General features: G+C 31.4%; 1 protein-coding gene across 2 annotated transcripts in view; it reads left to right on the forward strand.

Annotated features, from left to right (window-relative positions):
• LOC108909321 (protein jagged-1b) overlaps positions 1-20,671 on the forward strand; it is a 297,128-nt gene that overhangs the window by 267,255 nt on the left and 9,202 nt on the right. For both annotated transcript variants that reach the window (XM_018713634.1, XM_018713635.1), the window contains exons 8-11: positions 11,610-11,723; positions 11,779-11,985; positions 15,169-15,296; positions 15,981-16,134. In XM_018713634.1, coding sequence (XP_018569150.1) covers positions 11,610-11,723; positions 11,779-11,985; positions 15,169-15,296; positions 15,981-16,134 — 603 coding nt within the window. The remainder of the gene's footprint in view (positions 1-11,609; positions 11,724-11,778; positions 11,986-15,168; positions 15,297-15,980; positions 16,135-20,671) is intronic.

Here is a 20,671-nt window from a genome sequence, read left to right on the forward strand (position 1 = left end):
CTCTTAACCCGGTTATGATGCTTAAAGTAGCCTCATGTTTTGAAATGCTGTTTTTATATTGTTTACTTATAAGAGAAATGGACCGAGAAATTGAAGCGGCATAGACAAAGACGGATTGTCGGGGATTAAATTTTAGCTACCTGCTACAATTTAGTACAATCCGATCGCACAAAGTTTGTTTAAAAGTACACCTCATCCTATACCGATAATACATAATATAAAAATATTGAACATAAGCACCAGTACTACATTTATTTACGATTTGCATACATAATAAGCTTTTATTACTCTCTTTCATTTCTAAACAGACTATAGTAGTTTATGCAGTAATTTCTTTTCCAATGATTGTTATTTTTCTTCTTCTTTGTTAATGGCTATAACCGAAACTAGAGGAAAGAAAATAAAACATTTTTAAATTGAAATAAAAAGGAATTCTATTTCACTCCATTACACCTGTTTATAAACATGTAACATATTTACAGTCTCGTTTCTTTAAACAGTTTTTAGTTTTTCAAATGTTTTAGCTTGGTTTACAGACTTCCATGACAATTCGAGATACAACAAAGAGAACTGGAGATTTTATATTTGCTATTGTAGTCTGCTCCATGGCGTTTTCGCGGATGACTCGTTTCTAAATTTCAGGTATTCCTAACCCCGCTCGTCTTGATTGAAATTATCTATCTCGATTCTTCTGGATATCTATCTTATATATAAGGTAGATAGGTTGATAATTATCCTTTTCTTTGTTCTTAATATATCTCTTCTTCTGATGGCTCGGTCGATATTTTTGTTTGCGTATCCATTTGCTCCACGAACAGGTCGTAGATGTTGTAGTTCATCGCCTAAATGTTCTGGCTCACAATGCCATGGTCGACAATACTCTTATTTCTTTGCTAGATGATCAAGAAACTTGTTCAGATATCTATATATGTAGGTTAATATTTTGTAAACGGTGGGCTCTAGGTGTTATCTGATCTTCTCTAGACAAAGATATCTAGGAATGGTAGGATGCCACTTTCTTCTGCCTCCATAATGAAACTGATTGTCAGGATGTACTCCATTGATGTGAATTGCTGACTCCTTATTGTCTATAAAAGGCGTAAACAACAAAAATGAGAATTTAGTACACCTTGTGATAACTTTTACATGACAAACTGAAGGATCAGCTATCGGGTGACGCTTGTCCCTGGCAAATATCTAAGTGGAACCATTCGCGAAAAAAATCATAAAGTCAGTCAAAGGATTTAATTTTAAGATTCAGTTTCTTTGGAAAAAAACAAAGAAATGGCAATTTGCGATTTCGCACAATTCGTTGGCCAATCGTTGCTTATTAAATCAGTTCAGACATCCAGAACGTCTTTTACTTTCGTCTTACTCGCAGTAACGCGGTAAAATTTATTATTATATGTATTTGAAAGCTAATTAGAGGCAGTTATTTGGTTAGCTTTGTGGTTGTGTTCAGGGCGTATATAAAAATAAGTATAGAATAAGTTTGAAGCTGCCATCGCATAATGGCACCTTTGTGGTACATGTAAAGATCGACAAACTAGTCACTTTACTCTTTACTTTAAATCTAATTCAGAGTAATTAATTACAAAATACTCATAAATTTTCATCAAATTGAGTCATATTTACTCTTTGGGTAGCCATATGCATACATTCTTTCATTTTTAAATTCACGATGTGTTCAAACGGCTCACAAAAGAATAGTGGGCCTATAAAACTGCCTTCCTCCGTACACACTAGAAGATTTAGCACGTAAGTACTCTGAATGTTTCAATTCCAAAGAAAAAACCATAACTATACGTGAATGTGATGTATGGCCAGTCTTTAATACCAATTATATGGATATTAAAAAAATAACAGTTTATAAATAAGTTAAGGTAGTATTCTGGTATGGCGGTGTGATGTAATAATAATAAAGTAAAAGAAAATCTGAATATATTTCAGTACCAGGGTTTTTAAAGGGAGATGGTTCGAATATGTATATTCATTAATTAGTCTAAAATAAGAATATAATCTCTATACAAGTAGTTCGTACCTAACATATTAAAATTATAAAAGATCTTGCAAACATTTTAAAAAATTGTCTCATGTTTGTTTCTAACTTTACTTTACTGAAAACAATTTCATTCAAGGATGATGCCTTGAAAATTGAAACGGGTTTTTAAGCGAGATAAAGTACATTGATATCGCATTTTTTCTGTCTGCTACTTTTACTGTTTATTAGTAGGTACAATACATTCATACAGTTTATATCTCAATAGAATTGCATTCCTTACAACGAGCTAGTGAAACGTAAATGCTCCAATCTGAAGAGGCTAAAGAAATTTATATCTTTGGTATTTTAACGACATCGTTTACTTTTTATGATCTGCCTTGGATCTATCAACAAAGGTGGTAGTAAACCACTTAACAAGTGTTTCCTATTGAAATGATGTAAAAAGCGAAAGCTGTAAATTATTTTCAAGTGCTTATTAGAAACAAACCTTACCAAAGAAGCTCGTTGGGCGGACCATAAGAACAGATATATTTATTTGTATGCGAGTTTTACGACTACATTACAAACAAATAATTTTTGTATGTGTATTATAGTAATTTATTTACCTACATATAATATAAGAGGCACGTGATTTGCCAGCTTCTTACGCTTTTTTTAAAACAACCTATTATATGATACTATTGATCTTAATCAGAAAGAAAGTTATTTTGAAAAATATCTAAATGATAAGACCACTTTGAAGGGCCATATGTCAGTAACGGTGCTCCGGAGGACCAATATTTATAGGAACTTTTTTTACTATTTTTGGCTCTACTTTCATCACCTTTTGTACAAACTTTTTCCAAACACCATGTATAATATATGCGAATGAAATTTATACAACACATATTAGCTCGCATATATTTTTCTTGTTTAATGCATGGCAATTAACTTTTTATTTGAATAAAAATGTCTATTAATTAAGAGCCTGTAAAACTATGGCGTGGTGGTAAAAGTTAGGTCAACTGTCAACTGTGCTTATCCTTATCGAATTGAAGGTTATGACAGAACATCAATTTTTGCAGAGATCCTTTCAATTTCTGTTTCAAATTGCTATTATATTTCATTAGATCACGAAAAATTTATTTAATATTAATTATTACTACATATGTCTTCGACTGGAATAATTTTATAGTCTGCAATGGAGCTATTCAAATATAGCACCTCAGTCGAAGCGTCGAAGCGTTAAATACAGCGTGCAGCGATGCCATATTTCCTTTCATCGGATCAGATGTTTGTTCAAATTTGTCAAAACGTTATATTCCATTATCTCAATAATTACATTGTAAGTGGATATTTTTATTGTTTTAAAATGTTTAGTAATATTATTTAATTCTTTAATTACAATTTTATTTTCCCGATCCTAACCAGTTTTAAGAGCAATATTCACGTTTAATAAAAGTTTTTTTCCCAACTCCCATAAGAGCCTGTATATAAGAGCATAATTTTTAATATCCTTTTTAAAAAAAAATACGTTGGCAATCGATCTAGTATTTTTACACGAAGCAGTTTGCATAATTATTAACAGATTTTAATTGCTTTGAAAACTTTCTTACCTACCATTTTTTTTCAGTATCGAACCTCCTTACCTAACAACGACATAATATAAGTGCATTTACACATATAATTTGCCATATCTCTAATCATTATAATACAAAATATTAACTTAATAACAATATAATTAATTGTACAGGAAAAAGTTGATAAATATATAACCACGATGTATTGTCTTGAATGTTTCTGAAGACTTTAGCTTATTTAAAAGACTTATTGAAAAAGTAATCTTCCGATAAGTCTCATAATTAAAAACAATCACGTTTGCACGATTTCCTTACTCTTTCTCTCCGAAACATTAAAAATAAGATAAAGATTGTTATTAAAATATCAAACTCATAAGCATGCACCAAGCGAAATTTCTGGTAGGTAGTTTTTAGTGGTGTGTGGAAGTTGGTTTGCAGTATGGTCTCTCAGACGGAGTACGTATAAATCAGAGACGTACCCGGCAATTACAGACCTCCCCGCCCCGTTATTATATCTATTAGTTGTAGGGAGCGCTCAGATCGCGGGGAGACTTAATTACGCCAGAGCGATGCGCTTCTCCACCTTTGACCCCGCATTCCTCTGGTGCTGCCACCTATTCGACACGAACAACGGTTCGCCTCACTCGCCGTCTTATCTACGCTCCTAAGTCTAATCAAATTCTATTTATTATTATTTTACAATATTCCAAGCCGGACGGCAAAATGCTAGTGTTGCAAGAAGCAATGCCTCAAATCACGGCCAAACCCAAATTTCTGTAAGTACCTACTTATATCTGATTATGACTGGCTTCATAATAACTTCCCGTTAAAAGGTACAGATATGTAGGTACTTACAAGAAAAAATTTTTACAATTTCGTCGCAGTTAAGTTAAAAAAGAAACAAGAGCCCTCTGAAATGGGAATACTAGACATTACGAGAAATAATTTGATTTAATCTTGCAATTCCCTCCTTCCGTCTCTACCCCTCTCCCTCTTTTCCTCCCTTTCTTTCCCCTTCCTAGTCGTTCCTTTCTTCTCTGTCTATCTCTTTTTCCTTAAAATTTTTTCAGAAGGCTTAACTAATTCAAATTTCGGTTATTTTTTTTCAGATTTTATCGTTAAAAAAGATATGCATATTTCTCTGTGAATATCTACAGTTTACAGCATTTATAACTTGGTTGCTTTTTTAGTTTTTTAAAGAGGTGTGCCTCTATTACTTACCTTATTTTAAGGCTATCGTCATAGACAGAAAATCGCACTTTTAGTAAGACAATGATAGTACAAGAAAATCTAAGTATCTAAAATATAGAAATGTTGAAATACACGGATTCTTTTAATTTTTCGCAGTGAAATATCGCGGAAAACATGGAACCCCATGTAAATAGCTGATTATACATTTCCTATTTTGCCGAGAACTTTGTAAAAATACTCAATAATTATGATTCATGTGTTAATAGTTTCATGTGTTCATGTTTATAGTACCGTACGCGATTTTCTGTATATTCAATTACAGGCGTGAAAAGTTCAGGAAATGTAATGGTAAACATAAAAAGTAAAACAATTTCTTATTCGTTATTCTGAATGCATTGTCAGTATGTAAATTGTTTTATATCCTGGAGAAAACTTGTATAACTGGTGCTGTGTGATATTGTTTATAATGCGCTTATAACCCTCGTCAAAGGACTGCTATAAATTCAATGAAAATTACGTATAGAAACGTCCCCCTTAAAATACCTCACTACTTACCACAATAATTCGAGGAAACTTTTTTGGAACCACTTACTCCATCGGTAGCTCAACTGTTTACAAGAGTCTACACAACCGCTGTACAACTACATATAGTTAGCTCTCTGCAATGAATACTGAAGTAGAACTGATGGCAACCTAAAATTTAACTGCAATCTTTTGATTAACTATAAAGAAGCGGGAAAAAACGCGATTCCAGAGGTTCTCAATTAATTTTAACAATTTTTATAATTATTAATGGTTATTCTACTTATTATTAAAAAAATCCCCACGCTTCATTTCAAATATGTAGACGCCGAACAAGTAGCAAGATACATTCCGACAACAAGACAGTCATATTTAAAAAAATGAAGTTGATGATGGACTTGGAGAGACGAAACGTTACAAATTAATTATACCATTCGATAGAGGGCAAAAAGTTACCAGAAAGTGTTCTTCTTTTTTCAATCAATCACCTGAAACAAGGCTGAAATTAAACAAAAACGGATTTCCAAAATTTCGTTTTTTTCAAATATTTCGAAAACTGATTTTTTAAAGGCATAACGTTTGTCCCCTGATTATACAACTTTACCCCATTTAAGCTACTTCGTATCTCTTACCGTTTCCGAAATCCTTGTAGTGAGAAGCGAATTTGTAACAGTCTGTATGTTGCTGTATGATATGTCTAATAAATGTTAATAAATATGTCAACGATATCAGGTTATAAAGGAGTCTGCCAATATTACCGAAAATAATGCTGCCTGCAAAGACATCGACAAATTTAAGGCGGTTAAGCCGTCTTCAGATGCATCTTCCTCTTTTGTCTTATTAGCTGCAAAAAAGGCTTTTTATTAAACAACCAATAACAAGAACATACACAAGAATCTTACATTTGTACCAGGCTTTAGGTATTAGACAGATATGAGTCAAAAATTTGTGTTAGTATTTTTAATTAATTGTACTTTAACTTAAAAAAATGTGTGATGTAATTTTTATTTGGAAAGTGTTTATAACTATTAGTGATTAATTAAAATGTTGATATTTAGTGTTAATCTGAGAAGTAAAATTTGTAATAAGATAAAAGTAAATCAGTACTATGTATGTAAATGTCATTAGAAAAACATTTTGACTTTGATTTAACTTATTATTTTTAAAATCTAGTAAAAAGTATTCCAACCTATTTAATATTTTTACTTATTATCTTTACAGCTATGTATTTATTATTTACCAGTAGGTGTACTAATAAATTTGCAGTTTGTAGAAGACTGTAGTAAAAAGAAAAACAAATAATTTTTGCAAAATGTACTTTTAACCAATTTAAATTTACCGCCACATTTAATTTTTATGTCAACATGTCAACAAAAGATGGCGGAATATGGTCCGTTCATATACATACTATCGTCACAGAGTACCCAATATTGGGTACTCTGTGCTATCGTAAGTATATGGGTCCGTTGGTAATACATTGCACTTAGCGTTCCATATTATTAGTTGTTCTAACCAAGTTTGTCTAAACTAATGGTGGTAATAGTCCTCCAAAACTTCTGCAGCTTCACCGATTCAGCGTTTGTGTGCGTGAAAACGTAAATGATGCGTGTGTATTAATGCCTTTTTTTCGGAGTTCACTTTTTTCTCGGTGGTCAGCGGTTCATGTGGTAAAAAAAACACAAATATCGACTGTCACTGATTACATCATCGCAGCTCGTTTCAAGCAGAGCTTAATTTATTATTAATCTAAAAAAGTTCTTGTAAATAAAATATTGTATCTAAACATTTTTGAAAAAAATATACCTACTTACATTACGCAGTTTTAGTCGTTGAAAGACTGATTCGACGATTATTTTGCATATTTGTCGTAAAAAAAATATTGACTACCTTAGGTTAACTGTAGCAATATAAAGCAGTTATAAATCATGAGGCTTGATTTAATGCTCTCAATTTGACATCAACGATAAAGATGAAGAGCGGAATCTTGTGATACATACTGAAATTAGTTAATTATCAGATTAATGGTCTGGATTCATGTTCATGGATTATTATTCACTGGCCGGCCGAATACGCGCACTCGACATTCTCACAGTCATTATCTCCAATGTACAGTATAATTATGTTAAATAATAAATATTTAATAATAAGAGGAGCACACACAGACAGGGACGTAACCAGTAGTGACCCATGGCCCACCTAACTGGCATACGCAAATGAGCTGAATGACTTTTCACTTGAAATAGAGAAATATACTAATAGGTAAAAAATGACTTGATGATTTTTCTAAATTATTTAAATGAACTTCATAATCTCTCGTTCTAGGCCTATGCTGCAATAGGATTTTACTATCTTAAATTAATATTCTTAAATATCCTGAAAAAATGTATAACGTGGCAACACTATTATTTCGTACTGTGACATAATGTATCGTAAATAGATTTTATTACATAATTTGTAGGTTATATCTCACCCACACAAGAAACACATTGTTTATAATTTTATTTTGGGACCTCAAAAATTTGTTAAGGGAAATGTTAAAACTGTATGAAGTTTCCGATGAATTAATATGAGAAACTGGTAGATGAATTCATTTATCTTGATTGTTGCAAATAAAATTTTGTCCTAAATTATAATTTTAGTGTTACATATCCAAATTGAAAATACAACAGAAATTTATAAAACTTAAATAAATATAATGAAACAAACACGTTAAGTATAAGCATCTAAGATAATTTTTTGAATGAAGATTATCTTAATTAACATTATTTAACATCGATCTATATGGTTGCGTGCTTAAATACCCCAAACATTTGTTTTATTTAAAAAAAGCACAATGTATTCCGACTGCTTGGTTTTGGAATTCATGCAAATTTGCGCAGCTTGTTCATCCTAGACGTTAGAACTCGCTTTTGCATTAAATGAAGACATTAAGAAATGTTCAATCTGACTTAAATTCATTACTCCACCGGCAACTTATTCAACAAGTCATGAATACATCACAGTGTCATGCAAATAAGTCTCAGGCTCACAGCATGTATTTGAAAATCTCATAATTTTTATTCACTACACATAACCGATCGACATGTGATATTCTGACATTCGATCCAAAACACTTACATCATTGGAATAGGAAACATTTGGTAACAACTAAGGTTAAGGTTAATGTGATTTAATTAATTGGTATACTTACTCGGTAACAATGTACGATTTAACAAATTAGTGACATTTATTATTTATTTATTGAATAGATTTGCTGATTAAAACTAAATTTGGTTAGACGGCATACCAGACCGTAAACGATATTCAATTAGACCATATACCATAAGTGACAGCTGTTACATAATCTCCAATAGTACAATGTAATAAATCTGTCTGTGCTCCCTATTAAACCAATTCTCACAAAGTAGGTACAGCCCATGAGCAAGTTTTTGTAGGTATTACTTATCAATGTCAGGCAATCTATTATCGAAGTAGACGATCGCAGAGCAACAGATAACTTAAGAATGAGTTGTCATGGGTTTGTTATTAATTGGCACTGCGTTTAAATGATGGTTAAAGTGATTAGCGTGAGGCAAACTACAAGCTGCGTTCCAAAGTAAACAGAACTTTTCAAAAATAGGTACTTTTAGTGGATCCATCTATTAGCAATTACATGCGTTGGAACTGTATCACTGATATACTGTCAAAATATTAAGTTTTGTTTTTAAACTTGGTAAAACTTTTACTAAAACGTTTCAATTGATCAACTAAGTTTGTGGCGATGATCGTTTATCCCGTGGCAGAGTTCATGAGTAGTACACGCGGTTTAAAAACGGTCATGAGAACATAAATGTTGAGCAACATGTTGGCCAACCGAAATCTGTTAATCACTGTAGATTCCATCAAAACTATGCGTGAATTCATCAAAGGTTAACCAAAATCTTCATTGAAATAATTCATGGAATTGGAATTGAGCATCTCAAAAACATCAGTTTAATGGATTTTGGCTGATCATTTGGGTTACCGAAAAATGTGTGCGGGGGACTCCAGCATACCTACGCGAAAAGGCCTACTTGGGGAATCCTGCATATCACGCGGAGAGGCCTACGTGGGGGATCCCGCATACCTTCGTGGGGATACCTGCGTGGGGGCCCTAGGGGCAAAGACTTAGGTGGGGGGGCCTCTTCCGTAGGGAAGGCTACATTTTGAATCTCCCACCAAAATGCTGATGCGCTCTGATTGGCTGGACGGGGTAGGGAGGGGGAAGGGAAAAGGTGGAGGAGTGGGGGTGGTCTGAAGTGGCACAATACCTACTCACGGTTTGTTCCGCACAAGTAACTGACGACCATTGCTCAGAATTCAACATTTGACGAACATCATCAAAGAGGCCAAAAACGACAAAAACTTCTTTACAACATTGTGACTGGTGATGAAACATGGAGTTTTCAATATGCTCCAGAAACCAAGCGCCAAAGTGTCGAGTGGAAGGTGCCACACGAGCCAAAACACAAAAAATCTTGTAACTTAAGGTCCAATTTTCTCACATTCCTTTTATTTTTAAAAAAGACCACCGTTTTGGAGATCAAACTTTACACCTCATCTTCTGGTCTTACAAGGCTAAAATATAATAATATTTTTTTCTAAAAATATGTCAGATTATGTTTAATTTTCATTTTATAGAAATCAAATTATGTTTTATTTTATTAACCTATTTAATAATTATTGTTCTGTTAGACTCTGCACGTGCACTAAGCCTAGTTATCAGTGAAAATGTAATCAATATTTTTAACTTATTTTAGAAAATAAGAAAAAGTCCAATTTATCTCACAATCCTTTTATTTTTTAAAAAATGGCAACCGGTTTCGAGATCATTATTTTCTAAAATAAGTTAAAAATGAAAAACTCACATTTATCAATTTTGAACGAAATATAATCAATATATCATAATTTTCTCCTTTTCGACATTGTTTCTTAATCAATCAATATGTAGTCAGAATGTAGAATACACGGTGTGTTCTTTAGATTCATACAACCAACCTACATCACATTTATTAAAATGTCGCTGTATACGAGAAGCAGACTAGCTAGAATATATCGAAATTTTGAGAATTTCGGAAATTAATTTCAGTACATTTAATTTATAAAGGAATTTTAAGAAATTGTTTTCAACATTTGTTTGTATTGTGTTAAAAATTATACATTTTTATGTGAAATTAACAATTGGGATTATTTCCTTATTATTATTAAGTGATAAAAATAGATATTTTATCCCTGTAAAATTAAGAATAAAATGCACTTATTATTTTCTAAATTCTCTATGATGCCAAAATTAAGAGATTCTTAATATCTCACTGATGGAGGTAATGGTATACAAATGTACTGAATTTTTATCTTTAATCAGAACACCTTCAGTAATTTTTGAGTAAATTATCGGAGACATCTTAATTCAAAGTATGTCAGTTTTAACTAACTTACTACTCAACTACTCAAAAGTCAGTGAGATTAACAAAACAACATTTTTTATATAATTAAAATATTTTAAAATAGAGACATCTTAATTGGTGTACATTTTTATTTATTTGAGGGTAATATATTAGTACTAGAATTTTTTAGAAAATGACATATGGGGAATAATTTTTTACCCCGCCCTTGACTACCCCATTCCTTTTTTATAGGTATGCATGTGGTTGAATTGCATATTTTAATAGAACATTCGTATTTAAACAGTTTATCTCGTACAATTTTGATATCCCATAAATCAGTTAATAATTCTCCAAATTTGACTAAAATCGTCCCATTTTGAAGTGAAATATTTTGATTACAATAAGAAAAACGAGCGGCACTCTATGAAAGTTGAATGCAGTACATAACACATTAAAATCCCCTATAAAAAATAGGGTCAAACCGAAATTAATTCAAATTTATATCTACACAAGAAGTTGCCTAAACTAAAGCAATGGTGTGGAATCAAGTTGTTCTAAGATCACGCCTCCTAACTCGACGTCAAACTATCTAGACCTGTTATTTTCTAAGAAGTTAAATTAATCGAGTTTTTTAACTTAACCTTAGGGATTGTACCGTTCCTTTAATGAACTTCTAGTCGACTTCTTCAGTAGATACGTGGGCCTACTCTCATAAGTTTACGGTTTAGCCGCATTTAACCATATTTAACTAACTGTATACCCACATGTTTTAATGAACGTTACAAATTATTTATTAATAATTTAGATCATCGAAATTCTGATTGTAGATTAGATATGAATTAAACGGTTGTGATTAAGATGTATATCTTTCACTTTAATTCTTTTTTACTGTATCGAATATTCGACCTGCATCGTTGCTTTTTTTTGTTGCAGACATTGATGAATGCGCCTCGGCTCCATGTCAGAATGATGGAACGTGTATAGATTTAGAAAATTCCTTCAAGTGCAACTGTTCGAGTGCCTGGGAAGGGAACTTATGTCAATTCGGTATGTTATACAACTAAGAATTAAATCATTACAATTATCGTTACCGTTTTTGCAGATGTAGATGAATGCCTGACGAACCCTTGCATCAACGCAATATCTTGCACAAATTTTGTTGGCGACTATCATTGCAAATGTGTCATAGGGTGGACGGGAAAAAGCTGTAGTCAAAACATCAACGATTGCGTTGGGCAATGTCAACATGGAGCTACGTGTATTGACTTAGTCAACGATTATCACTGTGCCTGCCAACCGGGTTATACAGGTAAGTTGCTTATGCCCGGCAAAATTAAAAATTATAATTCTATAATTATGCCATACAGTAGCAATGTTCGATACTGATATCTGGATGTGTTTTGTCCTTTTATAGTTATTGCAACAGATGAAAAAAAAGAGGCGCATGGCGCATCTAGATGTTAATACCGAATGTTAATAGTGCATCCAAAGAACCTTAAAAAACTTGAAAGAATATAAAGCACTGACACACGTTGACTGTATTCCGTGAAAACAACTTTAACGTGATATAAAAAAAAATACTATTACAACTTTACAAGCACTCATTGTGACGAAGTAAATGGTATAGAATTAGTTAATTAATTTGATATTACATCATTTACATTTACTAATTTTTGACTTCCTAAAAAATTGGCTAATTGGCTAAATGCAAGTTATATTGGTAGGTACATGTAATATAAGAATAATAAAATAAATAATAAAATATAAATAAATATAATACCTATACGTTATGATAAATCTTCCATAAATAAATAAAGTAGCTAAGAAATTTTTTTTAACAACAGGTGATTTATACTCACATATTTCACATATAATAGCAATAAGGTCTTACCTGAAATTTAAAAAAGTTGATATTCATTGAAGAAAGGAAGAAGTGGCTGTCCGATTTGATTAATGCCGCTTGACATTCAAATGTGTCATGTAGTTTTTTAAGTTTTTTAAAATTATTATAGTCTTCTATTTTTACTTTCTTTACTTTAAATGTTCAGCCAATTCAAATTAATTTATTTATTTTAATTCTCTTCAGTTGTAAATAACTTAAAAAAATAATCTGTCTTAAGTAGTATTTATTAAACAAAATATAACATATTTTAACATATAAAATGGTGTTGCAAACCTTCAACAATTTTTGTTTCAAATATAACCCTTGGACACATATCAACACTTTTATCCAAGCCAATAATTTATTTCTGCATTTAATTCTTTTTTAATTAATTTGAAGAAAGTTTAATAAAAGTCGTCATTAAAGAGTATAACGATTATGAAATTGATCTGAGTTGAACTATTTTCTATTTTAAAATTGCTTTACTGCAAAGTCACTTGGCATCTGAAAAGGAAATCGAGACATGCAAGAGCAAGCCACTAAACACTAAACCAACATAACGGACGCGTCATTTACGGATACTATAAATATGGAACTGTGAATGTTAAAACGCGCTCTGGAAATCTTCGTGCAAAACGTGGAATAGGAATGTGTCATTAAAATTCGTTCTGACGTGCGAATGTTAACTTTACACAAACCGGGCATCATCAGTTAAGTCTCCGCTATAATGAAAACGGCGGATAGTAAGAGATGAAAGTTTAAAATATACCTACATGCAAGCTTATCATTTAGCGTTTCACGTTTCGCGTAAACTGGATATTATACCATTATTGACACTCCCTTTCGACTACCAAACGCATAATGTTGGCAGATTATACCTCGAAAATATCTACCTCTACTGTTTTTTTATGTTTTTATAAAACAAAAGTAGCTACTCTTCTGGTGGTAATATTGAAAGGTAGTAGTGCTCATGATCTGTACTGGTAATATGAGATGTTAAAATCCATATATGCCTAATCAAACTTAATATTCAAGATTCTTGGCTGAGGTGGCTGGACTATAATTTTTATTTCCATTTCGATTAAGGGAATTTTTCTAATTTACTGATTAATTCGTTTAACTATGGAAAATTTATATTACCTATGTTTCATCTTTCATCGCCTCCGTTCTTCAATTAGTCACAAGTAATTCATTAAAATTATTACAAAATTAATTAACTTGACTAGAAATTCAATCAAGTCAAGTAGTTTGAAGAAGATTCTACTTGATTTGATTTTTTGACTGTAAGCAAGATATTTACACTTAAGAAAAACAAACAAACTTTATAGTGCCCTAAAAATCGCTGAATATAAATCGACTTATTGCCTTTTAATTTCTGAACATAGCCAATTAAATAGATATGATAATAAATACAAATGACAATTAATGATTTAACAATAAAAATAAAAATAAAGATACGCATAACAATAACAATAATAATAATAAAAACAACAATAACAACAACAATAATATACATTTTTTATTATTACCTCTTATACTTACTTTTACTTTATTTGCTACGAATTTATCAGATAATTCTATTTTCTCATGTTTACTTTTCGATACTAAATACATCTACTTAGATATGCCAAAGAAATAACTCTAATAAATTAGTTACTATTGATTTTTTACGATTACTACTTGACTTGATTTTCTGTCACTACGTTTTGACTTGATTTCGGGCAATTTGAAGGATGCCAATTGATTGATGTTCCTATTTTCAACATTTCTTACTTTATTTTAAACAATTTATCATAACGTAATATTAATATAGGGTATTAATTTTACATAAACAAACATCTTTATTCTGACTGCTATCTCTTTATATTAAATAAAAAAATCAAGTACCCTTGACAAGGCTACTTGATTTTTTACCCCACAAGGCTGCCTTGTAGGATTATCTAATGGAGAGTTTTCAAGTACTTGAAATATAACTACTTGCTTTTACTTAACATTTACCTACTATAACTTGACTTAAACTTTTTGATTTGAAGTAAGCCAGCATGAAATCACTAGACTTGATTAATCCATAAATTTGGGCCTACGAATTAAAACAATAACGCTTTTAATTCATTTTTATTGTCCCCTTAACTAATTGTTTAATGCTATTGAAGAACTATACTCCGCGGTCGAAATTATAGAGTGACTCATCGCTAGCTTTTGGACTAGTAAGGGGGATGAAGCGTGCCGGGAACGAAAATCCATTGGCATGTCTGCGTAAAAGGCAACAAGATATAGAAAATATTGAAAAAGATAATAAAACATAACTTCTAATATTTTTTACGGTTTGCTATAACCGGCACTTTGATCCATTTTAATTATTACAGCATTTTAAATTTATGGATTCTATCGATGTGCGTAGCGAGCGGCACAAAGATAAATAATATTGAACCGTATAAAAATCATTTTATATTTTATACGCATTATGGTAATAGTGTTTTTATATTATGTCTGAGTCACTCTCTATAATTTCGACCGCGGAGTATAGATATCTGAGTACAAGTAAAATTTGGTTTTAGTTAAAAAAAAATGTTAAATATTATTTTATTTGTTTTACTTTATTTATTATAGGGAGAGATTGTCACACGGACATTGATGACTGTGCATCAAACCCATGTAAAAATGGAGGAGAATGTGTTGATCAAGTAAATGGATATAGATGCATTTGTCCTGTTGGTATTACTGGCGGTAATTGCGAGGTAAGTAACTAATTAACAAGAAAATTTAATAGAAATTAGTTATAAAATTTCACGTCGCATTTTACAATGTTTTAGTTATTGTTATTTTTTAAAATAGTGTCCGCCCCAAGCACATGTGCATCTAAGGTTGTACCCCATGACGCATAACGTGTGATGCTATTCACTTCATATTATTTTATTCAAATTGCAGACTACTATTTGAGCGAAAAAAATGCACAAACTATTACCCATTGATAATTTAGTGAATGCCAAATTATTCAATGTAAGTAGTCATCATTGACATCGAAATAAATCCTTGCAAGAGTTATTAAGCATAATGACCAACATTTACTTATTTCTTGCGGCAAACAAATCATTTAGTCGCTAATGTCCACAGCAACAAGAAGCATCATGATGCCTTTGGCGACATTTAACTAGATAATCGGCCCACAACGGTTATAAAAGCTCGACAAAACAACAGTAGAGGCGGTACCACTAGCGCCCGAGATTTTAAATATTAGCCTCTTAGCCTTGCACCTGTTTTACATTATTTTTAATGGTTGTAAAGTACAGTGGTCATGTAATGACGTTTAGACAAGTTGTTGTAGGCGGACACATGAATAATTCATGACGCGAAATGAATAAAATTGAGTTGCATGCTCGAGTTCCTTGATGTTCTCATTCGATCGTCTCTTTATTTTACAGAACGATTATGATCACTGCAATCCCGATCCCTGTCAGAACGGCGCGCCTTGCTTTAAAACGCAGTCTGATTACTATTGCCACTGTCCTGAAGGGTGGCAGGGGAAAAACTGCAGCCAGGCCAGTATGACGTGCGACAGTCCACCTTGCGACGACGGTAAGTGTTTTAGTTATTGTTATCATTTAATTATTAATTTACTATTGGTGATAACTTTATAAAATACAGGGTGTCATTGGAAATGTGTCTAACGTTAAATAGGGAACAAATACGTAATTTAAAAAAGATCCTAGGAAAATTGTATTTATAAAAATATTTACATACTTTAAGACCGGTCCTTACTTGCTGATCGTTGATATGGTAATAATCAACTTATTGGTAATAGCAGTAATCATAATCATTTACGGTGAATGTCAGCAAAATACTGCGGAGGAATCTCGTCGTTTATAGAACGTTTTGCAATAAGATTCACTCCTGCCACGCAAAAATTTGTTGTACTTGATACAACGAGCCCTGGTTTTAGCAGCTAATACGGCGACGTTTAGTCGCAAGGGGATGAACATGTTCCTCCAAAATACACACGTAAGGGCAATGGAAAATCTACAAGCAACTCGAAAAACAAATTTTCAATTACGGTTTGTAATAAATGTATGGACAGGGATTTTTAACGGTACTCTTGAGACTATTAACGATAATCTTAATGAATCCTTTTATCCGACAGAGTAACCGATGTTGCATCTTACTTACTTATTTAGGTATATCGTTCACAAATATTTGCTAAAATTGTTAGAAGACACCACCAAATGTTCATCACATGGTTTTTACATAATGACTTAACACCAAATTCCTATGTGATTTCCTGATACGCAAATAGACGAAATGCTGCAGTTTTAGAGCTTTCATAGTCCCCTAATTAAATCCATTACGAGGTCATATGAAAAATTATTGTACAAACCAGAAAGGTTCATCACGATTGACCCACTGCTGTCTTCTGAAAATGCCGCAGAAATCATACATCAACAAGATTCGTTACTTACTTCTTAAGCCAGCTCCAGATGATGCGGTCACTTGCCAAACACTCGTCAAACACAAATTTGTTAAATATTTGCAGATTATATGAGTAACCTACATCAAGTAATCAGTAATATTGTGCTTTAAAATAAAACAGGGAAATATGCAGTATTGTATTGGGGCCGAAAAAATTAATAAGTAACCAACTTTTTCGAAGTAACGAAATGCAACGAATAGCATATTCGCAAATTACCCATTTTTTAAGAATTTAGGGGGTATTTTGCCCAAAATCGTGGGGAGTGCTGGCACCGAACTGATTTCAGATTCATATTCAACGGATTTAAAAACAGCAATAACAGGGTCTGATCAAAAGACCACTTTTTTGAGTGTCTGTGTATAGTTATTTACAGAATCGAATTAATTAATTTGTTTCTCTGTGCATTCACTTTTTAATCAAATAAAAATCAATAATTTGCTCACTATTTTATTCTCGATTTAAAAATTTGAAAATATTTAATTTACCTACTAGCGATGGTTAGTGAAAGTAAAAGAGGTCATATTTTTATAAAGAAGCATGCGGAACTTTCATGATGAAAAAGTTGTGGGAGAAATTTCGAAATAATAAATTAAAAATAAGGCAGCAGTTCCTGGGATCTCGAAAAGGGTTGCACTATATGTGCAAAATATTGTTCTTTTTTGTAATCTGATAGATACAAATACTGACCCGTTTTTTTTATTTTTCCAAAATTTTCAGCTTTTACAAAGTTCTAATATTATGAAATTTAAATTTAAATAGGTGTAACTACAAAGAAAATTTATTTTTGTGATAAATAAAAAACCATTGGACTATTTTTGAAAAAAACCCTTAGAAAGCGCACATAACTTCATAAGTGACATAAGTCACCTGTGTATAGAGATTAAATAAAATATTTAGCTTATTATGTAAGAACATATTAACAAAAAAAGTTGGACCCAAAAGTCTCCTGATGTACTTAATTTTACATAGTGGATGGACGTAGTAATGTTTACTCTCATTTATTTTTAAGTTTAGCTCACTGTTATGACAATACTATGTACTAAAGGTTTTACAAAAACGCTACATTGTACCGTTTTGGAAATAATTGACAAAATGTTAGGCATCAAATTATTTTTTTAATAAACAGTTAGTCAAAAAGTTATTTACAATAGCTTACGATAAATGACTTTTCAACTCCCGAAAACGAAGTGTAGAATCCGCTAATAAGTTTGACAAAGCACTGTGTTCGAACATTTTTTTCCAAAACAAAATTGTTATAAATTTATAAATCTATATAAAATTCTATACAATTTATATGGATTTATGTCCTCACGACTAAACAGAGGCAAAGTTCCCTCTAAGCCCACTAATTTTTCGAAAGTTGCGCCGCCGTTTTTGTATTCCGCGCACAATGGGCTTGTTCACCATTTTTTACAAATTTCATTTTATAAAAGAATTGCATCTAAAAATGGCAAAAATCAAAATTTCATTAAAAAAAAAAGTAAACTTTAGAGGGTCAAAATTTGTTTTAACATTTTGGTTCCCGCTTTTGTACCGCGCTGTCAGCGAAAAAAATAGAGGGAACATTGGACAGAGTGGAGTGCTTACCCCTGCATGCATAAAATTTTGTTGTTTTTTATTAGTTTTTGTTATTTTTTTAATAGTTTTCGTAGCTTATTCATGCCTCCCTGACACATTTCAATTTCCAATCAAAATATTTTGTTATTGTTATTAGTTGGTATGCCCTGCATTTGAAATATTATTTAAATACGATTTATCAGGAGTAACATCTAAACATTTACAAAATTTATATAAACTGTTGCAAATTGCAGTGTTATTTACAGTGTTTTAAAATGATTTTATTAAGAATTTTAGTAAGCTACGTCAATTAGACATTTTATATTCACCAGACAAGTAACGAGCAGCGGAGCGGTCGGGCTCCATTTCTTGCACAGTAGGGAGCCGCAGACCCCCATAGAGCCTGGTCCCCACTTCAAGTGTCTTGGAAATTACCTGTCAACCAGAGCGGTGTCTGTAGAGATTCATACCGAATCGTATACCGACCGCGTTATGCCTAATACTAGGTTGTTCCGAATATTAAAACTATAAATTATATCACTTTGGATATAGTACTACCGGTTATATTAAGAAAACAAAACTACTGAATGGTTAAAAATAACTCACACCATCACGTACTACATTTTGTGGTTTTTGTGTTGAATTGGCCGTGATTTTTTACACATACTATACCATCTGATCAAACTCAAAGCTACTACAGCTACACAAAATTACTTTTATGACTGATAGGTTTAGGTGGCATCATGTAACCTAAAAGTAATAAAATCTTTACAAGAGTCTAAAATTGCCAAATTTTATTTAAAAATTAAATTATTTAATTAATTAACCATAACAATTTTGAATAATAATAAATAACAAAATCCAAGAACGAAGTTGACTGGTACGGTACAATTTTTAATATTTTTTCCGCAACAAATAGAAAAACAAATACATTAGGTACATTATTTCTACAAAACATGCAATTAGTTTGTAGAGTGTTCAAATGCAAATTCATTTAACAGCATACTACTTAATTGATAGCTGTTAACAAAATAAGTAAAAAACAAATGAAGCTCAAATAAATACATATTTCTAAAAAATTACAGAATTTACCACCAAACAAACTTCTGATACACTGGAAATAAACGTAGTTATCAGGGTTAAAATAAAACACCTCATCACTGGTATACAAATGAATTTATTTATATATTTATACAAATACTGAGTGTATTTAAAAAAATGCATGTAAAATTTTTATAAACCATTATACGATATAAAATATTATAAAACGATAAAAGATACCATCTTATATATATATATATATATATTGAAATACATATGATTTTAAGTGATTTTGATAAATTAAATGTAGAATAAACTTAGATTATCTACGTATGAAGATTAAAATTAAACAGTGATTGAACAATAAGTCACAAGAAATGCTAAAAAGTTATATTATATAAAATGAAATATCATATTGATTTAAAAAAAAGATGGAATTAAATTATTAAATTATTAGTATTATTAGAATTACTTATTAAATAATCATTTGGAAAATTAAATTAAAAAAAAAATATATTGTTATTATATGTAAGAACGTTGTAAATTATAAATATGTTTGTATGGTAACGAGGTTTTGAATGGAAAATTTAAATATAAAAAGAAAGGAAGAGAAGGTGGTGAAAAAAGATGTCAAGATAGTTTTTTCTGACAGAACGTTGATATTTGGAAGAGAAAAGAAAGAATAATCAGCAAATCAGTCTGTATTATTACAAAATACTTCGTTGGATGAAATTTAGAAGTTGATTTATCATTGTATTCAGGATTTGGCAGTTATAATATTGCAGAAAGAAATTTGAATTTAAATAGAATGTGAATCCGAGTGTAGGATTAGTATAATACAAGTGGAGTCTAATATCTACAAGGACATAAAAAAGGTGTTGGACAGACAATCAGTAAGTGAATAAGTTTTGTTGTGTACGTCAAAGTAGAATAACATTATAGTCAAACGAACGTCGAATTTTAGCTACTAAAGAATTGTTTTGGACAGTTAGAGTAGGTGTAAATATAAGATATAGAAAAAGCAAATGTAAATAATGAATAAATTTTGGT

Source organism: Anoplophora glabripennis, unplaced genomic scaffold (assembly GCF_000390285.2).
Source record: "Anoplophora glabripennis isolate ALB-LARVAE unplaced genomic scaffold, Agla_2.0 scaffold234, whole genome shotgun sequence".
In the NCBI taxonomy this organism is placed as follows: domain Eukaryota; kingdom Metazoa; phylum Arthropoda; class Insecta; order Coleoptera; family Cerambycidae; genus Anoplophora; species Anoplophora glabripennis.